The sequence below is a fragment of the Lemur catta genome, chromosome 1 (assembly GCF_020740605.2).
Source record: "Lemur catta isolate mLemCat1 chromosome 1, mLemCat1.pri, whole genome shotgun sequence".
Lineage (NCBI taxonomy): Eukaryota > Metazoa > Chordata > Mammalia > Primates > Lemuridae > Lemur > Lemur catta.
The window spans coordinates 127913989-127932165 of NC_059128.1; the positions used below are offsets into that span (position 1 = coordinate 127913989).

At 39.6% G+C, this 18177-nt stretch overlaps 2 protein-coding genes across 3 annotated transcripts in view; one reads left to right on the plus strand and one right to left on the minus strand.

Annotated features, from left to right (window-relative positions):
- Positions 1 to 4615: 4615 nt before the first annotated feature.
- Positions 4616 to 16568, minus strand: CDNF (cerebral dopamine neurotrophic factor). The gene is made up of 4 exons (XM_045533788.1): positions 16391 to 16568; positions 9563 to 9690; positions 8316 to 8457; positions 4616 to 5023 (listed from the first exon to the last, which is right to left on the minus strand). The coding sequence occupies exons 1-4, from the start codon at positions 16503 to 16505 to the stop codon at positions 4845 to 4847; spliced, it is 564 nt and encodes a 187-aa protein (XP_045389744.1). The 5' UTR covers positions 16506 to 16568; the 3' UTR covers positions 4616 to 4844.
- A 160-nt stretch (positions 16569 to 16728) lies between these two features.
- The window catches only part of HSPA14 (heat shock protein family A (Hsp70) member 14), a 28583-nt gene continuing 27134 nt past the window's right edge, over positions 16729 to 18177 (plus strand). The window contains exons 1-2 of one of the 2 annotated variants that reach the window (XM_045533804.1): positions 16729 to 17021; positions 18059 to 18139. In XM_045533804.1, coding sequence (XP_045389760.1) covers positions 16965 to 17021; positions 18059 to 18139 — 138 coding nt within the window. In that variant the 5' untranslated portion in view covers positions 16729 to 16964. The remainder of the gene's footprint in view (positions 17022 to 18058; positions 18140 to 18177) is intronic. The other variant, XM_045533812.1, reaches the window with a different exon arrangement.

Genomic DNA, 18177 nt, shown 5'->3' on the forward strand with positions numbered 1-18177 from the left:
AGTTGGAAATTTAGCCCCATGAGTACCTGCCCAATCCCAATTCTCAAAATTTTGGCCAGTGAAAAGCATATCAAAACAAGCAATTGGCCGGGCGCGGTGGCTCACGCCTGTCATCCCAGCACTCTGGGAGGCCAAGGCGGGAGGATCGCTCAAGGTCAGGAGTTCAAGACCAGCCCAAGCAAGAGCGAGACCCCCCCCCCCGTCTCTACTAAAAATGGAAACAAATGATTTGGACAGCTAAAAATATATATATAGAAAAAAATAGCTGGGCATGGTGGTACATGCCTGTAGTCCCAGCTACTCAGGAGGCTGAGGCAGAAGGATTGCTTAAGCCCAGGAGTTTGAGGTTGCTGTGAGCTAGGCTGATGCCATGGCACTCTAGCCACGGCAAAAGAGTGAGACTCTGTCTCAAAAAAAAAAAAAAAACCAAAAAACAAGCAATTGTGAAACAATACATACTACTCGTTTCCTTTTGTGTTGATCTTTGTTTTGTGTTACTGGAAAAAAAGTATTCTTAGGGGAAGAATAACTTAATGCAATAAAAGTTCTAATTTGAATCCCTTGTTGATAGTATAAGATTGAGATCCCCATGCTAAAACAAAAAGGAGAAAAAATTAAAATACATGATAGAGACTAATGAAAAAAAGTTTCTAAATTCAGAATGATAGCATACCCAAGAGAACTGGTGGAATTGTTCTATTTCAAACACACAAGAATGGCCACCTGACAATCATTTCTTTTGGATGAGATTCATGGGATAAAAGTACACATCTATCTGCTTAGAAAAAACTTATCAAGAGCTGCTCAAACCCATAGATGGGGCTTTTGGATCACAAAATTCTGTACTGTTTAGAGATCTGCTAATTAAATATTTTCTTATCCTACATTCCAAGCTAATTCAGTCTAAATTTAAAGCTTTTTAGTGGATGTTAATTACAAATTATTTATACTCAAATGAAGAGCTACAACTTTTAAGTCGTGCTCTAAATGTTGTATCTAGTCCCCTATGTGTATTAAAGAACCAAATTAAAGTGTCTTCTGCTTGGAGTTTTTGAAATCTAGACTAGATCAGGAGTAATGCCTGTCCCAGCCTACTACTGTTCAGATGACAGTTTTTTTTTTAGCCCAGAGTTTTGTCACTTCTGTCAGAATGTCTGATTTCTAAATCTTATGTGCTGGTGGATTTTGAGTAAAAACATGCATGAAAAAAATGCACACTCGTGCACATACAAACACATGCACAAGAAAAGAAGAAGCAATTTAAAATAAAAATAAAATAGAAAAATGGTAGCTACTTCTTGTCAAACCAAAAAAAGAAGCAAAAACATCTATGAAAGATGCAAGTAGCAAGGAGGAGAAAGAGTTATTTAGGGTATGATAACCAGGAATTATAACTAAGATTCATGGTAAGGAAAAATTTATACTATGTGGCCAGAATAGATAGTTTGTGGCCACAAAGTATTTCCCCTTTCCTCCTCCGCTAAAAAAAAAAAATCCTGATTTTATTTGAGCAGCAATGAACCCAACCAAATGATGTTATTTCCCAAACTCCCTGGCTGCCAAATTTGACATGTGATTAAATTCCGGTCAATGGCATAGAAGCAGAGTGTTAAGTGCCACTCCAGGGTGGGGGTGGGACTGCCTTAAAGAAGGTGGCTCAGGTTACAGGCATGTCCCTTCATGCCTTCCCCCTTCTGAAATAAGGAATTCCAGCAGCAAACTTGGACCCTGGGTTAAAAGACCAGGATGTGAAAAAAAAAAAGACTAGAGCTGAGTCTCTAAAAACTCTGTGGAGCTGCCACATTTATTCTGGACGAGCTACCTCTGGACTTATGGTTTTTGGTTTTTGTTGTTGTTGTTGTTATTGCTGTATTCAACTCTATCAAAAACCTAAGTGATTGAGATTGGTGTGAAAAGTCATCAGAACCCAAATGGAGTCACTCATGGTAAGAGAACCCTGACAAATAGAGCTGGGGAGACCCTGAAGAGAGGGTTCTCATGCTTGTATGCCTGGTAACAAAAACTATCACGAATGACTGCAAAAAGCATGACCTTGCACAAAAAATACTTCTGCAAAGGATATCTGCCCAGCAACTGCCTGTCCAACCTCAGACTGGTGTCACCCTTGTTATTGAAGGTAGCCAAGGAGAATTATTTAAAACAATTATGTAATCCTCATTTTTTTTTCTTTTAAAAGCCTTTGTCTTCCTTTACTTTCCTGAATACACACATAGTTTCCTACAACATGTGTGTTTCCATTGCAATGCTCTATTCCCAGATAAACATATTAATATTTTCCTTTAGAGGCCCTCTCTCTGTTATTTAGGTTGGCACTGAAAAACGAAAAAATAAATCAATCACAAGATCCCTGACCTAGGCCCTTGCTATTCAAAGTGTGGTCCCTGGAAGGGTTCACTGTGGACATCACCTAGGAGCTTGTTTGAAATGGAGAATCAGGCCAAGCGTGGTGGCTCGTGCCTGTAATCCCAGCACTTTGGGAGGCCGAGGCAGGAGGATCACCTGAGGCCAGGAGTTCAAGACCAGCCTGAACAACATATCGAGACCCTATCTCTACAAAAAATAGAAAAATTAGCTGGGCATGGTGGCATGCACACCTGTAGTCCCAGCTACTAGGGAGGCTGAGGCAGGAGGATCGCTTGAGCCCAGGAGTTTGAGGTTGCAGTGAGCTATGATGATGCCACTGCACTCTACGCCAAGCAATAGAGTGAGACCCTGTCTCAAAAATTAATTAAGTAAGTAAGTAAAAAAACAAAAAGAAATGTAGAATCTCAGGCCTCACCCCAGACCTACCAAATCAGAACTCACATTTCAACAAGATTTCTGGGTGATTTAGATGCACAGTTCAGGAAGTTTGAGAAACACTGTTGTAGAGTAAATTTGACTTGAAAAACCAGACTAAACACCACTGGTTTCAGGGACCCGCTGAGCACAGTTTCTATTACCTAGATTTTCATCTGGAAAAAAATGACAAAGAAATGTGACCCAATTTTGAGAACAGACATCAATCATACCATTTTCAAACAGCACATCTCTTGATAGGTTCAAAACGCAAAAAGAAAAACAAACAAAGGCTAGAAAGAGTTAAAAAAAAAAAACTAACTTTGGACTTTTTAAAGATGTAATTCAAAATAAAGTAGGTGTTTTACACACTGTGATCAAGCTGCCAAAATCCAGAAACACAACCATTTTGTTCATTCGTTAAACCAAGGCTTTTTTATTCTCATTTTTCAGTTACATAGATACATATACATTTCTCTTTAGGAACCACAAATTCTCTGACAAGTTCAGTTACATCCCAGCTGTCCAGCTGAAAATTCATTTACGTCTGCAGCATTTAAAAGTGAAAATTATACCTTCAATGTATACTTTCATTCTGCAAAATTTCTCCTCCACTCCCCAAAACGACTCCCAGGCAGTAAATGCAATTCTTTGAATGAACAAGGTGTTTTGAATCAATTAATTTGTTAATTTTCAATAATTTTTCTACAGTGGTTTTTTTTCAGACAATTTGCATACAATAAAATGCTCAGATCTTAATTGTACTACCAGATAAGTTTAATAATCCTATTCACCCATGTAACCATCGTCAGCCCAATCAAGAGAGGACATTCTTATCACTCCAGAAAGTTCCAGGGAAATGTTTTACAGTCATTTCTCACCTCCACCTACCATGTAGGGGCAACCACTCCTACTCTGGGTTTCTTATATGGCCAGGAAATGGAACCAAAAATGATTTGACAATTTTAAAGCTGATAAAAATAGCATTAAGAAACATAAAGTTCCATGTTGCCTACAGGTTTTCTTAATATGCCTTAATTTTCTATCAAAAGTTTGTCTCATATGTAACCGTGAAGAATGAAAAAGACCTTGAGCTTGGTTCAATTAGCAATGCAAGTGTTTTTGTTTTTGTTTTTGTTTTTGAGACAGAGTCTCACTCTGTTGCCCAGGCTAGAGTGCTGTGGTGTCAGCCTAGCTCACAGCAACCTCAAACTCCTGGGCTCCAGCAATCCTCTTGCCTCCCGAGTAGCTGGGACTACAGGTGTGTGCCACCATGCCCGGCTAATTTTTTCTATTTTTAGTAGAGACAGGGGTCTTGCTGTTGCTCAGGCTGGTCTAGAACTCCTGACCTCAAGCGATCCTTCCGCCTTGGCCTCCCAGACTACTAGGTGCAATGCAAGTGTTGTTACAATTTGCCAAAACATTGGGTACACTTATGTGGATTCTTGATGTACTTTCTTTAAGCAGGTTTTCTTCCGATGGGAAATACTAACTTTCGGTAGTCCTGCCCAGCCATTGCTGACTCCAAAGAGAGCTAGCATGTAGAGTGATTTGCAGATGAAAATTAAAAATTTACTTTTTAAAAAAAATGTTTTAATTATGTTAGGTAATTATTTGGAGTTGAAGTTGTGTGTTACATAAGCTAATTGTTGTTTCTTTTGTCCTAGTCAAATACATTTTAAAATCGTGTGCAGTGAGGAGCCTTTGAGCACTCTCTTCCCTCTTGGAATCAATTTACTTCATCAATTTTTCAGCAGTTCACTTTTCCCAGTTTTAGGAGACAGGCAATGGTCATTTACATAGGCCTTCCAAGAAAAGTATGAGAAAAGTACTTGTAAGTTGTGGTACACTGCAAATGTCTGATATCAGTAATATTAGTAGTTTTAATCATAAACTCATAAAGTAACAAAATTCAGAGGTATAATATTGACACAAAAAGTATGAGACCAAATACAATGCAGTTCCTAGTTATCCTTCATGAACATGTCCATATACTAGACATTTTTTTTTTTCTAATCACAAGTCATGGTGTGCCGGGTTCAAGGTCAGAGTTCTGTTCTGGGGTGTGTAGCTGCGTACTTGGGGGCCAGTTCTTTGATGAGATCCACGTAGTCGGTTTTTTCGGCACAAGCTCTGCACTCTTCCCCCCAGCTACGAAGGATCTGCTTTAGGTCTGCTACTCTCATCTTCTCCAGGTCAACAGAGGCCAAGTCCAATTTCTTTTCTAAATACCAAACAGGAAAAGCACAATTAAAATACAAAACCAAAAAAAAAAAAAACCCTCTAGGAAAAATGTAGCACAACTGCTCTCTGTATCCACGAGTTCCATATCCTCGGATTCAACCAACCACAGATCAAAAGTATTCGAAACAAAAAATAACAACACAACAATTTTAACAGTACAGTATAACAACTATTGACACAGCATTTACATTTTATCAGGTATTACAAGTAATCTAGAAATGATTTAAAGCATGTGAGAGGATGTGCATAGGTTATGTGCTGATACTTGTGCATGAGGATTTTAGCATCTGAGTGGGGTCCTAGAACCAATGCCCCACAAGTACGGAGAGACAAGTGTATATACAAAACTATTGGAACAGTTTGTGTTTTTAACTGACTTTCTCTCCAAGAGATTATACTTGCATCAAACGAGGTAACAAGGAAAGACATAAGAGGCAGTCAGTGCCTTTGGGATGGCCTTGGTTTGAGGCCAACTCAAAGCCATAGACCATAAAAAGCAGCACGTTGTGATTCACTTTTTATACGAAAATATATTTTCCTTAAGGCAGATGAGCAAACACATGACAAAACACTATTGAGTTTTAAATAAAAATGTGAAAAAAACCAAACAGGTCGTCACAATTAGGAGCATTCTCATTGAACCTGAATTGTTTTGGACTTCTGTTTCAACTCACCTGCTGCCCCACCCCTAATGGGATTACTAAATCATCACAGCGTTCATTGGCAGCCCTTTGCGGTATACCCACCTTTCCAATGCTAGTGCTTCGGTGCCAGCCAACCTGGCTCCTACAGTTCTTGCCAGTAATACTTGTTATCAACATCTAACTCCTCTAGCAAGACTGCTGTTTCTTTGTTTACAGATTATGGGCAGAAAATATCAAGAACTCAGCTACTTCTCCATTGCCGAGCCCAAAATAGGAAAAAAAAAATTAAACTCATCTATAATACACTAATGATTATAATTTGCCTATCAGAAAGGGTTCAACTTTTCCTCTTTCAAAGGAAACTCTCTTTGACCCTCAGGTATTTGCTTTGGACATAAATATAACTTTTTTTTTTTTTTTGGGTCAGAGTCTCACTTTGTTGCCCGGGCTAGAGTGCCGTGGCGTCTGCCTAGCTCACAGCAATCTCAAGCTCCTGGGCTTAAGCGATCCTACTGCCTCAGCCTCCCCAGTAGCTGGGACTACAGGCATGTGCCACCATGCCCGGCTAATTTTTTTTCTATATATATTTTTAGTTGGCCAGATAATTTTTTTCTATTTTTAGTAGAGACGGGGGGTCTCGCTCAGGCTGGTCTCGAACTCCTGACCTTGAGCGATCCACCCGCCTCGGCCTCCCAGAGTGCTAGGATTACAGGCGTGAGCCACCGCGCCCGGCCAATATAACTTTTAAGTTTACTTATTAAACAGGTAGTGGCAGCCCAGGAGTTTTTCAGCTTGACCTCTCTTTAAAAATTCTTTCCCTGTTTTTTCCCCTGAGTGATATAGAACATAACATTTTAAAACATTAAAAATTAAATAGTTGTCAAGCGATTTGTCAAAAATTTCTAGTAAGTGTGTTCTAATTCAAAAGTTGGATGTTAACGCCCTTTTTTTAATTTGAGGGGTCAGCTATACACAGTACTCCAGAGAACCCTTAGATTTTTATAGTGATTCCTCATCCTTTGAAATAACAAAGCAAGCAAACGAAAATGTTCTTTCAGGTCAAAAACCAAATGACACCTTCCTAATTGAAAACATACTCCCACTTTACACTTATCTGGCTTGTTAATTTCATGGCTGACCTTTAAAGAATACCTTTAAAAGTAGAAATTTTTATAGTCCAAATTATGACTATCCCACAGCACAAAGGCCCCTATTCAATCTCATCTTTGCTGAAAACAATAAGGTAGGGAGAATTTAGAATGATGTATCTATTCAAGATAACAGGTCGAAGGAGAAAAATTCTTTTTTGCAAGTGTCAATTGTTTGAATTCTTCTAAAGAACTTGGCATCTGGCATTAATTTTAAAAAGGGGAAAACCTCTGTGATGTCCTAAAACTATAAAAAAAAAAAAAAAAAAAATAGGTCCATACAAAAATTAAAACTAGTTCACAGCTCCCCAAGGGCCTCTAGTGGCCGGTGTTGCCAAAACATTAAGCATTCATTTCTTCTCAATATCTGATTAGTTTTTCTATTAAGGATCCCTATTAAGATCCCTTGCATATAGGAGAAGTTATTCAAAATAAATTTGTTGAATGAATAAATCTGCATAGGTTTGTCCCTTTTGCAAATATTGTTTATGTGGACCCAGTGATTTCTGCCTCTACTTCATGACTTTTGAAGCCAATAAAAAGGGATGCCTACCCATAATAACTACCCTGGGAGTTAGGTCTTGCGCTTGGCAATTTGAGAAATAGGTTGTCTTTGGTGGCTTCCAACCTTAAACGTATTTAAAGCTAACTATGTAGCTATGATGCATAGGCACATTACACAGCTGTGTTGGAAAATAAGACTATGATAAGCTAGAGTTGGATGCTAATGACTTAGGTAGTTTAAATGAGTCTGTCCTGGTAGAATTTCAGCTGTCAAGGATGGGCTGAGGGAGGGATTCCTCATCCTTTTATCAGACCTTGTCAATCTACCCCAAAGTGTGGCCCAGATATAAATCCTTACTATAAGAATAGATCTATCCATGTAAAATTTATAAGGCCAAGGATAATGTTTTAAATAGAACATCTCCTTCCTTTCCTTACTGTTTATTTTAGGCACCCTCTGATAAGCTATTTCATCAGGCAAAACCTGATTTGATGTGAATAACCTACTTCCTAAAATTTAAAATTAAATGGTAGACATGCCCAGGAAGAATGATAGAATCACACTGACAACTTCAAAGTCCTTGTATCATCTGTGAATAGATGCAACTTTTGTCTTAATAGGTTACCAAGAGCTAAATCACAACAAGTAGCTGCTCTCTTTGTACTTTGAGATTTTTTTCCTTAACATACATAGCTGATGTTGCCTTAGTACATTGTGAGTTTCAACGTTGCCATTTGGGGTTGGCAGTTTTAACCTAATGCTGATTATGCCAGTACTATGCGGAGTTAGTAGGGAGTTTCTCTTCCCTCAAAGAAACTCAGATGATACTAGGCACCGTTCTTCAGCCCAGCACCCCAATTGGTGAGTGGAGAATTTCTTTGTTTCTAACACTGACTCTTTAGAAAACATGGCCCTGGGTTTGGAAGTTTGGCAATCCACAGGACGTGTTGGGAAGAACGCCGGGCTCTGTGATACCGTATTTCAGCTCACAGATCTGACTGTCCATCTTCTTCAGCTTGTCACAGATCTTCCCTGCAGGCATATGCACACTCATCGGACGTGTGACCTCACTTAGGATCTTCGTGGGTGCGTCTTTGGTGGCTCCTAGATAATAACACTGATGGAAAAAGAAGAGAATTTAGTGTCCCAGACAATGAAAACAGCAAGAAACACAGTATGGAAGAGTGAAAAAGAGGTTATCCTAGTTTTCATGGTCCAGCTATTAAAGTTTAACCCCTGCACATGAAGACACCAGGAAACAGGTGACTCCGTTCTTGTGATCATCCTAATTAGAAGTGCCCTGCAATTCACATGGTGTTAAAAGACTAATGGGAAGAGCTGACACTTACTAAATGTTTTCTCTGTGCCAGGCACTCTCAGTGCTTTAAAGGTATTAACTTATTTACATCTCTCAACAGTCCTGTGAAGTGCTATTATTATCCTCATTTTATATCCAAGCCAACTGAAGGTCACCCAGCTCGCAAATGGAAGAAACAGAATTATAAAATCCAGCATTTGGGCTCTAGAGTCCATGCTCTTTTCCATTGTGCAATGCTGCTTTTCAAACTCCCCGACTTAACCATTTTACATTTAAAAATATAAAACTTAATGATACAAATAAATGACATGAGTTTTACAATGTGTCTATGGTGAGCAGTCAGCAATGCAGATGTACCTGACAAATTCAACATGACAATTTTAGGCAAAAAGGAATTGGCTTGAAATTGTCTTTAGTGATATAAAATGGTATATTGGAACAAGCCATAGGTGTATACCCAGGAAACCCCATATAAATGCCATTATAAGAAAACAGAAACACTTTATTAGTTATGTACAAATAATAATATAAAATGTTTTGATCGGTTTGACTAATTGTCTTGGTAAGAAATGGAAAGTCTACCCACTCTTAACTTAGGACAGTAAATTCTCATTAGGAATTCAATTTTATAATTTCATTTAAGAAAACATAGAAATGGTTGCCTGTGGTATACTCAGAAAGTAAAATGAAACTGGATAATATATTCTGCATGAAAATACACAGGACTCCATTTCACTAGAGATTTCTAGAAATCACTAGAAATCACTAGATTTCTGCTTGCTGTCTACCACGAACATGCTTGAGGCAACCATAAAAGTGAAGGACATTGAATCCAAGATGAAAAACAAAACTATTAGTTTTTTTCAAGCACACGGGAAAAACAAAAGGTGAAGATTTACCATACCAGGCGGTTTTCTTTTCCTTTGGCATCCAAGCAAAAGCTGATCAATTCTTTCTCTATGGTGTCCGGCGAAAAGTTAACTCCTCTGTCTACTAAGGAGTTGTAGAATCGGTTCAAGAATTCTTTACATACTAGAAGCAACACAGAAATATGTCTGTAGGCACAACTTAACCACTACCACATCTATGTTGATGACCCACTGACCACATTTAAAAAAGTAGATATGGGTCAATGCGTTGTGACAACATTCAAACTCTAACAATGACTTCAGGCCTGTTGCTACTTAACGTGAGCTTACTGAATCCATTCATCGATCAATCTTTGGAACCAAGTTCCACCTAAAATAAGAACTTTTCCACAAAATTCGGTTAAACCTAAAAGAAAATATAGCCTTCTAAAGGATATGATCTTGGGACAAGCTTAGTTTTAAGCACAGACAAAAACCTGAAAAATTATCTTGAATGACGCCCCTCGGCAGTTTGCATAAGTCTTTCTGTTCCATCGTCATGACCCTGAAGTGAAACCTCACAATTTGAACAGTCACATTCAGCCCTGGTGTCCACAGCCAGCAGGAGCGATGGAGCCAGGCAATAACAACCATCATGGTTCACATCCGTTGGGTGCTAAAGGTGCTGGCCCTGTTCTAAGCACTTAATGTATTTTAACTCATTCAAGTCTCACGATGAAGGTATGATGTAGATACATCACTATCCTCATTTTACAGAAAAAGAAACTGAGTCAAAGAAAGGTCAACTAACTTGCCCAGGAAGTGGTAGGGATGGTATTAGATCCCAAGTGGTCGACTCTGGGCCCACACATTCATGCATCAGGTTATCCTGCCGTGGGAGGCGGTGGCTTTCCCACATGGGCAAGTGTCTAGGCCAAGCAGGCCAAAAGGAAACTTAGGCCAGAAGCGTGTGCTGGAAAAAAGCGGCCTTAATATTAGAAAAAGAATCCTGGGGAAACACAGTGAGAAAGAGTGGAGGGTGCTTAGACCCTCGGTTTTAGTTTTCCTCTTAATTCATGGGACTAAAACCAGGTAACGTGCGCTGTGCCCCATGCCCCAGTGACCAGGTGTCTTATCTATCTGCCTGGTAAATGAGGCAAGATCTATCAGTCACTCCAATACACACTCTAGACTTCTCAAGTAGTTTAAACTATTTTCACTTGATTAATTAATTTAATACTGAAACACATTAGCAAACAGGAAGTCAAGCTTGAGTTTTGTTGTAAAATTGATTCTAAGTAGGGCCTAGGCAGTATCATAATAGATGTGTTTGTATATGCTTCTGAGTGCATGGATATGAGTTTTGCATTTCTGTATACCATCTTAAATACTTTTTTCAAATAAGGTGCTTATAAATAAATATAACAACATATTGTTCTATTTCCAAATTCAGGTGCATGCACGTGTCCCAGTATCGTGAAAGATTTTTTTGTTACAAACTAATACAACTACAGACTCTGTGTACACAGTGGAGAGAATTTTAATTAAAAAGAAAGCAAATGTTTATTAGAAAGCCTGCTAATTTGTCTCTAATCTATAAAAATTAAGATGTTTTTGTCTTCACTTTGTATCCTGCAAAGAAGAAAGATCAGATTTGAAAAGAAAATGAATAAGTAACCTATAGTATGATTGATTATGTTTTGGGACAATATAATATATACAATAAACTGAAAGCTTTAGGAGCTTTCTTTTCTTTATGAGAAAAGAAAATGATAAAGACGATTTCAATAAAGATGACCTGTATAAACAAAAATAATGAACATATAGTAGTGTAAACATAATGTAAAATCCAAATATGGTACAATTGTAACATATGAGAAGCAAAGGAGAATTCAAGTTAAACTTCCTAAGGTCTTTTACTACCTAGGTGGAAGGTAGAGAAATAGTATTAACTCATATTGATTTTTAGCCAATTAAGCATGCTAAAAATGTAAGGGTAATAACTAAAAATATTTAGATTACTTCTAAATCTGTATTGGTTCAGGGGGCAGAGGGAGGGACTTTATAAACTTTGTCAGTCCACTAGAAGGCAAGAAAGAGAAAAAATAAACAAAGACAAAGCACAATACTTCTTTAAAAACTCACAAATTTAAGTGATAGGAATAAATTTAAATATATCATTAATTACAACATGTGTACATTATTAAACTTGCAGTTATATAACAGTACATTTACAGTAAGAGTTTTTTAAAAATGGATGGGAATCACACATTTACTTCTGAATTGACCTTTCCTCTGAAAAATGACAGGAAGGATAAGAAAAAAGAATTGGACTGAGCTGCAGCTAATAGTTTTGTTTTTTTTCTTAAGAGAGAATGGTGTCAAATACAGAAAAATATTAACATTTAATCTAGGTGCTAAGTATATACTATATACATTTTTTCCATATGTTTGAAATATTTCCTAATTTGTTTCAAAAAAAGTCATGATGTATTTGATAATTATAACCCCTCCGTATGTTCAATAAAATATTTGGTAATATTAATGAAATTGAATTTTATCTTTTAAAGTGAAATTACAGTTCAGTTAAGGAATTAGCCAGAGCCCAAAAGGAAAAAGCAGTATTTGAAAAATATAATAATGCCACCTACAGGAAGAAAGCTACAATTTTGTCAAAAAGATAATGATAAAATGCTTAAAATCAGGTTCATGGAATTAATAAAATTATCGGTGGGCTAGAAAAGATTATTTTTAGCAGTTCCATCCACATCTTTTAGAACTAAAGACAGTCCCCCATTATCTGCTACAGTTTGTTTTTTGGGGAGAAAAACAAACAAAAAAAACCCACCCGATCAATCTTGGTGGTACCAGGATTAGGGCAAGATTGCTACCTAAAAATATAATGTACTTTATAATGAATTAAGACTTTAAGGACATACAGAACTTCTTCAATAATTTGTACAGGTGGTCCCCGACTTACAATGGTTTGACATACGATTTTCAGCTTTACAAAGCGGTTAAAGCAGTACACATTCACTAGAAAGTGTACTGTAAGTACCCATGCAATCATTCTGTTTTTTCACTTTCAGTACAGTATTCAATAAATTACATGAGCTATTCAACGCTTTATTATAAAATAGGCTTTGTGTTTGATGATTTTTCCCAACTTCAGGCTAATATGAGTGTTCTGAGCATGTTTAAGGTAGGCTAGGCTAAGTTATGATGTTAGGTGTATTTTAGACTTATGATATTTTCAACTTATGATGGGTTTATCAGGATGTAACCCCATCATAAGTTGAGGAGCATTTATGTAGTCCTTCATTGTTCCAATTTTATTTATAATGTTTTCCTAAAGAAATTGGTTCCCAACACTACACTCAGAAGGCAGTATAGTTAGAGATTCAGTGTTAGGGCTCTGAAATTAAACTGTCTAGGTCCAAATCCTAGCTTGACCACTTACTAGCTGTGTGACTTTGGGCCTTTCATTGTTGTTTTTAAAAGATCATCTGTCAGTCCAATTGCCATTCTTTTGAAGGTAATCAGTTCTTTTTTTCCCCTTCTGGGTGTTTTTCAGATTTTTTAAAATTTATTCTCTTGTGTTCTGCAATTTCCTTATGACATAACTGCGTGGAAAATTGTTTTCATTTATACTGTTTGGAATATATTGGATCTCCAAATCTGTAGCTTAATGACTGTCATCACTTTTGCAAAATGAGCTACTATCTCTTTTATTCTGCCATATCCTCCCTTTCTCCTCTCTTTCTGGAAATCCAGATAACATATGTTGGAATTTTTCTATCTCCGTTGTACCTTTACCTCTCTTTCAGGTTTTTATCACTTAATCTCTCAGTGATTCATTCTTGATCATTTCTTCAGATCTTCTAACCAAGAATGCGTTTCTCAGCTGCATCTAATCTGCTGTTAATCTGATCAATTTTCTTGTAGTTTATTTGGTTCTTTTCCAAAGATGTTTGGACATTTTAATCGTCTCCTGCCCTTTGTTCATATTTTTGATCCTGTCCTTTTCCTTGAACATAAAAAATGCATTTCTTAAACATTATATATATAAAATGCTTATATATATGATACATATATATATCATGTATTCTGTGCCTAGTCATTTCAATACCTGAAACCTTTGCAGGTATGCTTCTTCTGTCTCTTGTCTCAACTAGCTGTCACTTATTGTGCCTTTCTTCCCTGTGGGTTTGTGACTTTTCTGAATGGGAGCTTTATTTCTTAGAACTTTGTACGAATTCTTTGAGGTCTAGGTGGAATGTGGGTTCCCATAGATAAGATTCACATTTGCGGATGCCTAAGGGTACTATCTACTTAAATTCACTTTAAGCAAAATTCTCAGTTCAGATATTTCAGATCACCTAAGTAGTGTGAATGTAGTCTTCGACCCACAGTTTGTAATTATGAGTTATCAAGAAGTATATATATATATTTTGCTTTTACGCAGTAAAAAGTTCAAGTTATACAATTCCTAGGCCATGGTTATCTAGGTCTTTGGGGTGCCAAGTTAACTTGGATTAGGAGTGTAATAGCAGATTCTCCTGGATTTTGTCTTCACTTTGCCAAAGCCATGAAAACCTAAGTTAGAACATGTGGCTAACAAGTGCTCTCAAGGCAAAGCTGGCTGCATCGTTGTTTTGTACCTGCTTTGGCTCCCACTTTCACTGTGTTTTTGGCAGAGGGCAGAACCCTGGAAAATCCTAGTATTAAGCCACGGCTAGAGGATTGGAAGCCCACAAAGATACTTTGGACAAGTGGGCACAGAAACAGGAAGCAAAGGCGAGGAAAAAAGTAGTGTCACTGTATACAAGGCAAGAAAGTTTCTGAAAGGGAAAGAAGTCAAGGAGAGAAGGGAAATTCATTCCTTGGACTTACACGAAGAGAATCATAAGTCACTAAACAAATTAGTAACTTAAGGTTCCTGGCATGTTTTCTATTGTTACAATAACTTCAGAGAACCATACGCTTTTTATTCATGTTGTAGTTTTTTGTTTATTAAAGATAGTCCTATAAGTGAACCTATAATTATTTCAAAATAAGAAAGTTTTTTAAAATAGTGCCATAATAATATAATCCTTTTAAAGAGATCCAGAAATATTTACATGTTTCCAGTAAGCCTCACATTACCTAACACAGGCCTCACAAACTTAAATATCCACAGGCAAGGAAAATGAAGGAGTTAAGCAATTTGAGTCTAAGCTAAAAACAAGACAAAACAAAACAAAAAAACCCCCTTAAGACCCGAGGAGCACATATGCTTTCTAAAAAGAACAGGCACAACTAATTCTTACTACATAGCCACACGGGCCAGTCTTGTTGGGTCATCTGGTTTTCTGAAATAAGCCAGAAATCTGAATTTTTATATGAACTCTCCCAATTCTAAAATGTAACCAATTAACTTAAATATTTTCAAAATACTTTGCAAACTTAACAAATCAATAGATCTGAGGTGGCTCATGAACCATCCTTTTTTTTTTTTTTTTTACCTTTGGTCTAGTATACATAATATAGCATTTTAATCTTACACATTGAGAAGAAATTAAGTTGCAAATAAGAAAGGCTCATAAACAGTAATAAAGCCATATCTAGACTCCAGTTCTTTTTGTCCTCAAAGTAGTATTTCCTTCATCTGTGATTATACAACCTCTTTACCTAACAAATGAAATAAATACACAGGTTAGTCAGATATGCAAGTTAATAATCAGAACATGCTGTAGTAAATTTAGGAACCACAGCATAAGCTTCACATTTAATCAAGATTCTGTCACTTCTGAAACATTTTTAGGTAGAAGCTCCAGAAAATAAATTACTGATGACTTATCAACAGTCTGTGCTTCACAAACTTGGTTTTAATTGTATAGGATACAATTCTATGACATCTTTAAGCAAAATTATAACTTACCTAAACAAATATCTATGTCAAGTTTAAAATATAATGTAGATATTTTAAATTTCTGGAGAAAAAAGATTATTGGAGGGCTAATAGAAAGCTGGCCTCCAATTATTAAGACTTTATTTATAGTACAGACTATACTCATCCATTCTTTAAACATACACTGTGAGCCTACAATTTCCTGTTCAGTAGGGATCGATTCTCAAGCTCAAGGGATATACATTTAAAGTAACTATTTTCAAGGACACATGAAGTGAGTGCTAACAGTAGTCCAGGAGGAAAGGGCTAGCATAGCTATTTATCTTCTTTTCTCTTAACAGCTCCTAAAGTAAAGTACGCTGATTTTGCAAGAACCAGGTGCAACAGCCCCAGAGCTTGTGGGCTTGGCAAGACATAGATCCACGTGTTCTCAGTGCAAGTCCACAGCTGACACACTGTGACCAACCACAGCAAAAGGATCGTTCTTTTGTATTCCTTTCCTAAGGAATTAATGCACTCCTTTGTAAAGCAACTGTCACCTGTAGAGTCCTAACAAATGTTTGCCATGTCCTCTGATTTAAGCCACCTCAACTCTGTCATGTTTTATTTTCCTTGTGGGAGTCACAGACTAGCTTGGACTTGAAAGACGTCTTCTGTGCAAGGAAAGGCGAGTCTCGCCGGTTAGAAGCAGCAGAATTAGTCCGGCGCCAGGGTCAGCTGAGTCTAGCAGCGTGTGCACAAAACCTAACCCAAATCGTAACCCACCACCTTTCATTGCAGCAGTTTAATAGTCACAGCAAAACCAGAACGTGGCCTCAAGGTGTCACCAGGCCCAATTCCAGCTTTTGCCTAGGCGTGGGCTGTGTGAAACCAGGGACAGGGCCCGCATTTCCCGGGTGACATGTAATTTACAGCCAAGGCCGGGAGAAGCCAAGGACAACAGCTGCCTGCCGCGCGGTGCCGCCGCCATGCAAGCAGGGCTCACACCGCTCACCTTCACAGTCGGCCCCCGGCCGCCCCCCGGCCTCCTGGCCCTGTGCCGGCACCGGGCTAGAGACCCAGAGCCCCGCGCAAAAGGCCACCACGGCAGCTGGGCTCGCGCACCACATGCTGAGCCCGCAGCTCCAATCGCGCACCGCCAGCCGCCCGGCTAAGGCTGGCTGAAGCACCGAGCCCAGGGTGGGAAACGATCTGCCCCGGGTTGCTAGGACAAATGACGCCACTCAACCGACAGCTTCCATTGGCTCTCACGAAAGGGGCACGGAGGGGGCGGAGCGAAGGCGCCTCTTCCTTTCCCTCCCCAGCTGGCGCGTGCGCACTCTCACACGCGCGGCACGGCTCCCGCGGAGCGCGCAGAGGCGCACTAAAGCTATTCGCCCACTCCCCGTGAGGAAAGGTGGGACCTTCACGCTGATTGGTGGCGACGCGGGAGGCCGACGCGGCGGACCGGACGCAGTGGGCGGGCGGGAACGTGAAGTCTCCGCGGTGCCTGCTGGGCCCGTTCGGCGGCGGGTTGCTGTTGCGGCTGCGGGTCTCGTCGTTGCCGCCGCCGCCGGCCCTGCCGCCTCATGGCGGCCATCGGCGTTCACCTGGGCTGCACCTCGGCCTGTGTGGCCGTCTACAAGGTGAGGACTGGCGGCGCTGGGCTACGGCTTCGTGTCGGCCACACAGCTCTCTGGGCGCGGGGTCATCTACAGGCACGAGGACGGCGTGTCGCCGGCCTAGGAACGGCGCTAAGAGTGGGGTTGCTGCGGGGACATTTCGAGGCGAAGGGCAGAGCGGGCCCAGCCTCGTCCTCCGCGGCGGCTCCTCCGGAAAGCCGGCTGCTCCCTGGGGGAGGCTCGTGGCGACGCCGGCGCGCGAGGTTCGGGAGATGTGGAGGCAGGATGCCGGGAAGGGTCCCAGGGACTATAGGGCCGCGGGATGCCCGGAGGGCCCCAGGATTCCTGTAGCCAGGTGGTCCTGGGGACGTAGCGACCGCGAGATAGCCAGAGGCTGGTGGTCGCGGAGACCTCAGGGCCGCCGGACGTGCTGCGCTGGGCCGGAAAGTCTAGGACCCAGAGGGGCGGGGTGGCCGCAATCTAGAACTGGACCTCTTGACCCTACGAAGCGTGTCTGGCTGTGAAGCCGGTTGATTGAACATGCTCGCCGGACTTGGCCTTTCTGCAGGTGAGAGATTTTAACAAGGAGTTGTAGCCTTCGTCTCAATGGGGAGGCGGAAGGAATGGTAATAATGAACTCCCCAGCTACTGCTCCCGCGTTTAAATGTCCAGTGGTTTGTAAAGAAAAGCCAAAGGGATTAGTGCTACTTTATTTGTATAAAAAGGAAGAAAGATGTATTTGTGGGAGAAGGCAGAGAAGTAGAAGGATCATGTAATAATGGGCTTGTTATTATTGTGTATGGAAAGGTTATTATATTTGATCCAATTGTTGATTCTGCAGAGCAAACTGAAAAAATGGGGCCATTCCTCAGGGAATGTAGATCTGTAAAACTAGGAAATTAATAATAATTAAATCTACAACTTTAAGATGTGGATACAGCAGTTTTTCTTTCCACATAGGTGGCAAAGTAACACTGGCCCACATATGTCAGAATATGTCTAATGTGACTGTGTATTTCATTTCAAAAGAGCTAATACAGTTGTGCGTTTTTTCTCTCTAGGATGGCCGGGCTGGTGTGGTTGCCAATGATGCAGGTGATAGAGTTACTCCAGCTGTTGTCGCTTACTCAGAAAATGAAGAGGTACTATTCTCCTTATTTTTATACCTTGAAATAATTAA

Coding starts and splice junctions, on each gene's coding strand:
- CDNF (XM_045533788.1), bottom strand. CDS start 16,505: ATGTGGTGCGCGAGCCCAGCTGCCGTGGTGGCCTTTTGCGCGGGGCTC. Junction 9,691..16,390: donor GCCGGGGGCCGACTGTGAAG/GTGAGCGGTGTG, acceptor TGTTGCTTCTAG/TATGTAAAGAATTCTTGAAC. Junction 8,458..9,562: donor AAGGAAAAGAAAACCGCCTG/GTATGGTAAATC, acceptor TTTTTCCATCAG/TGTTATTATCTAGGAGCCAC.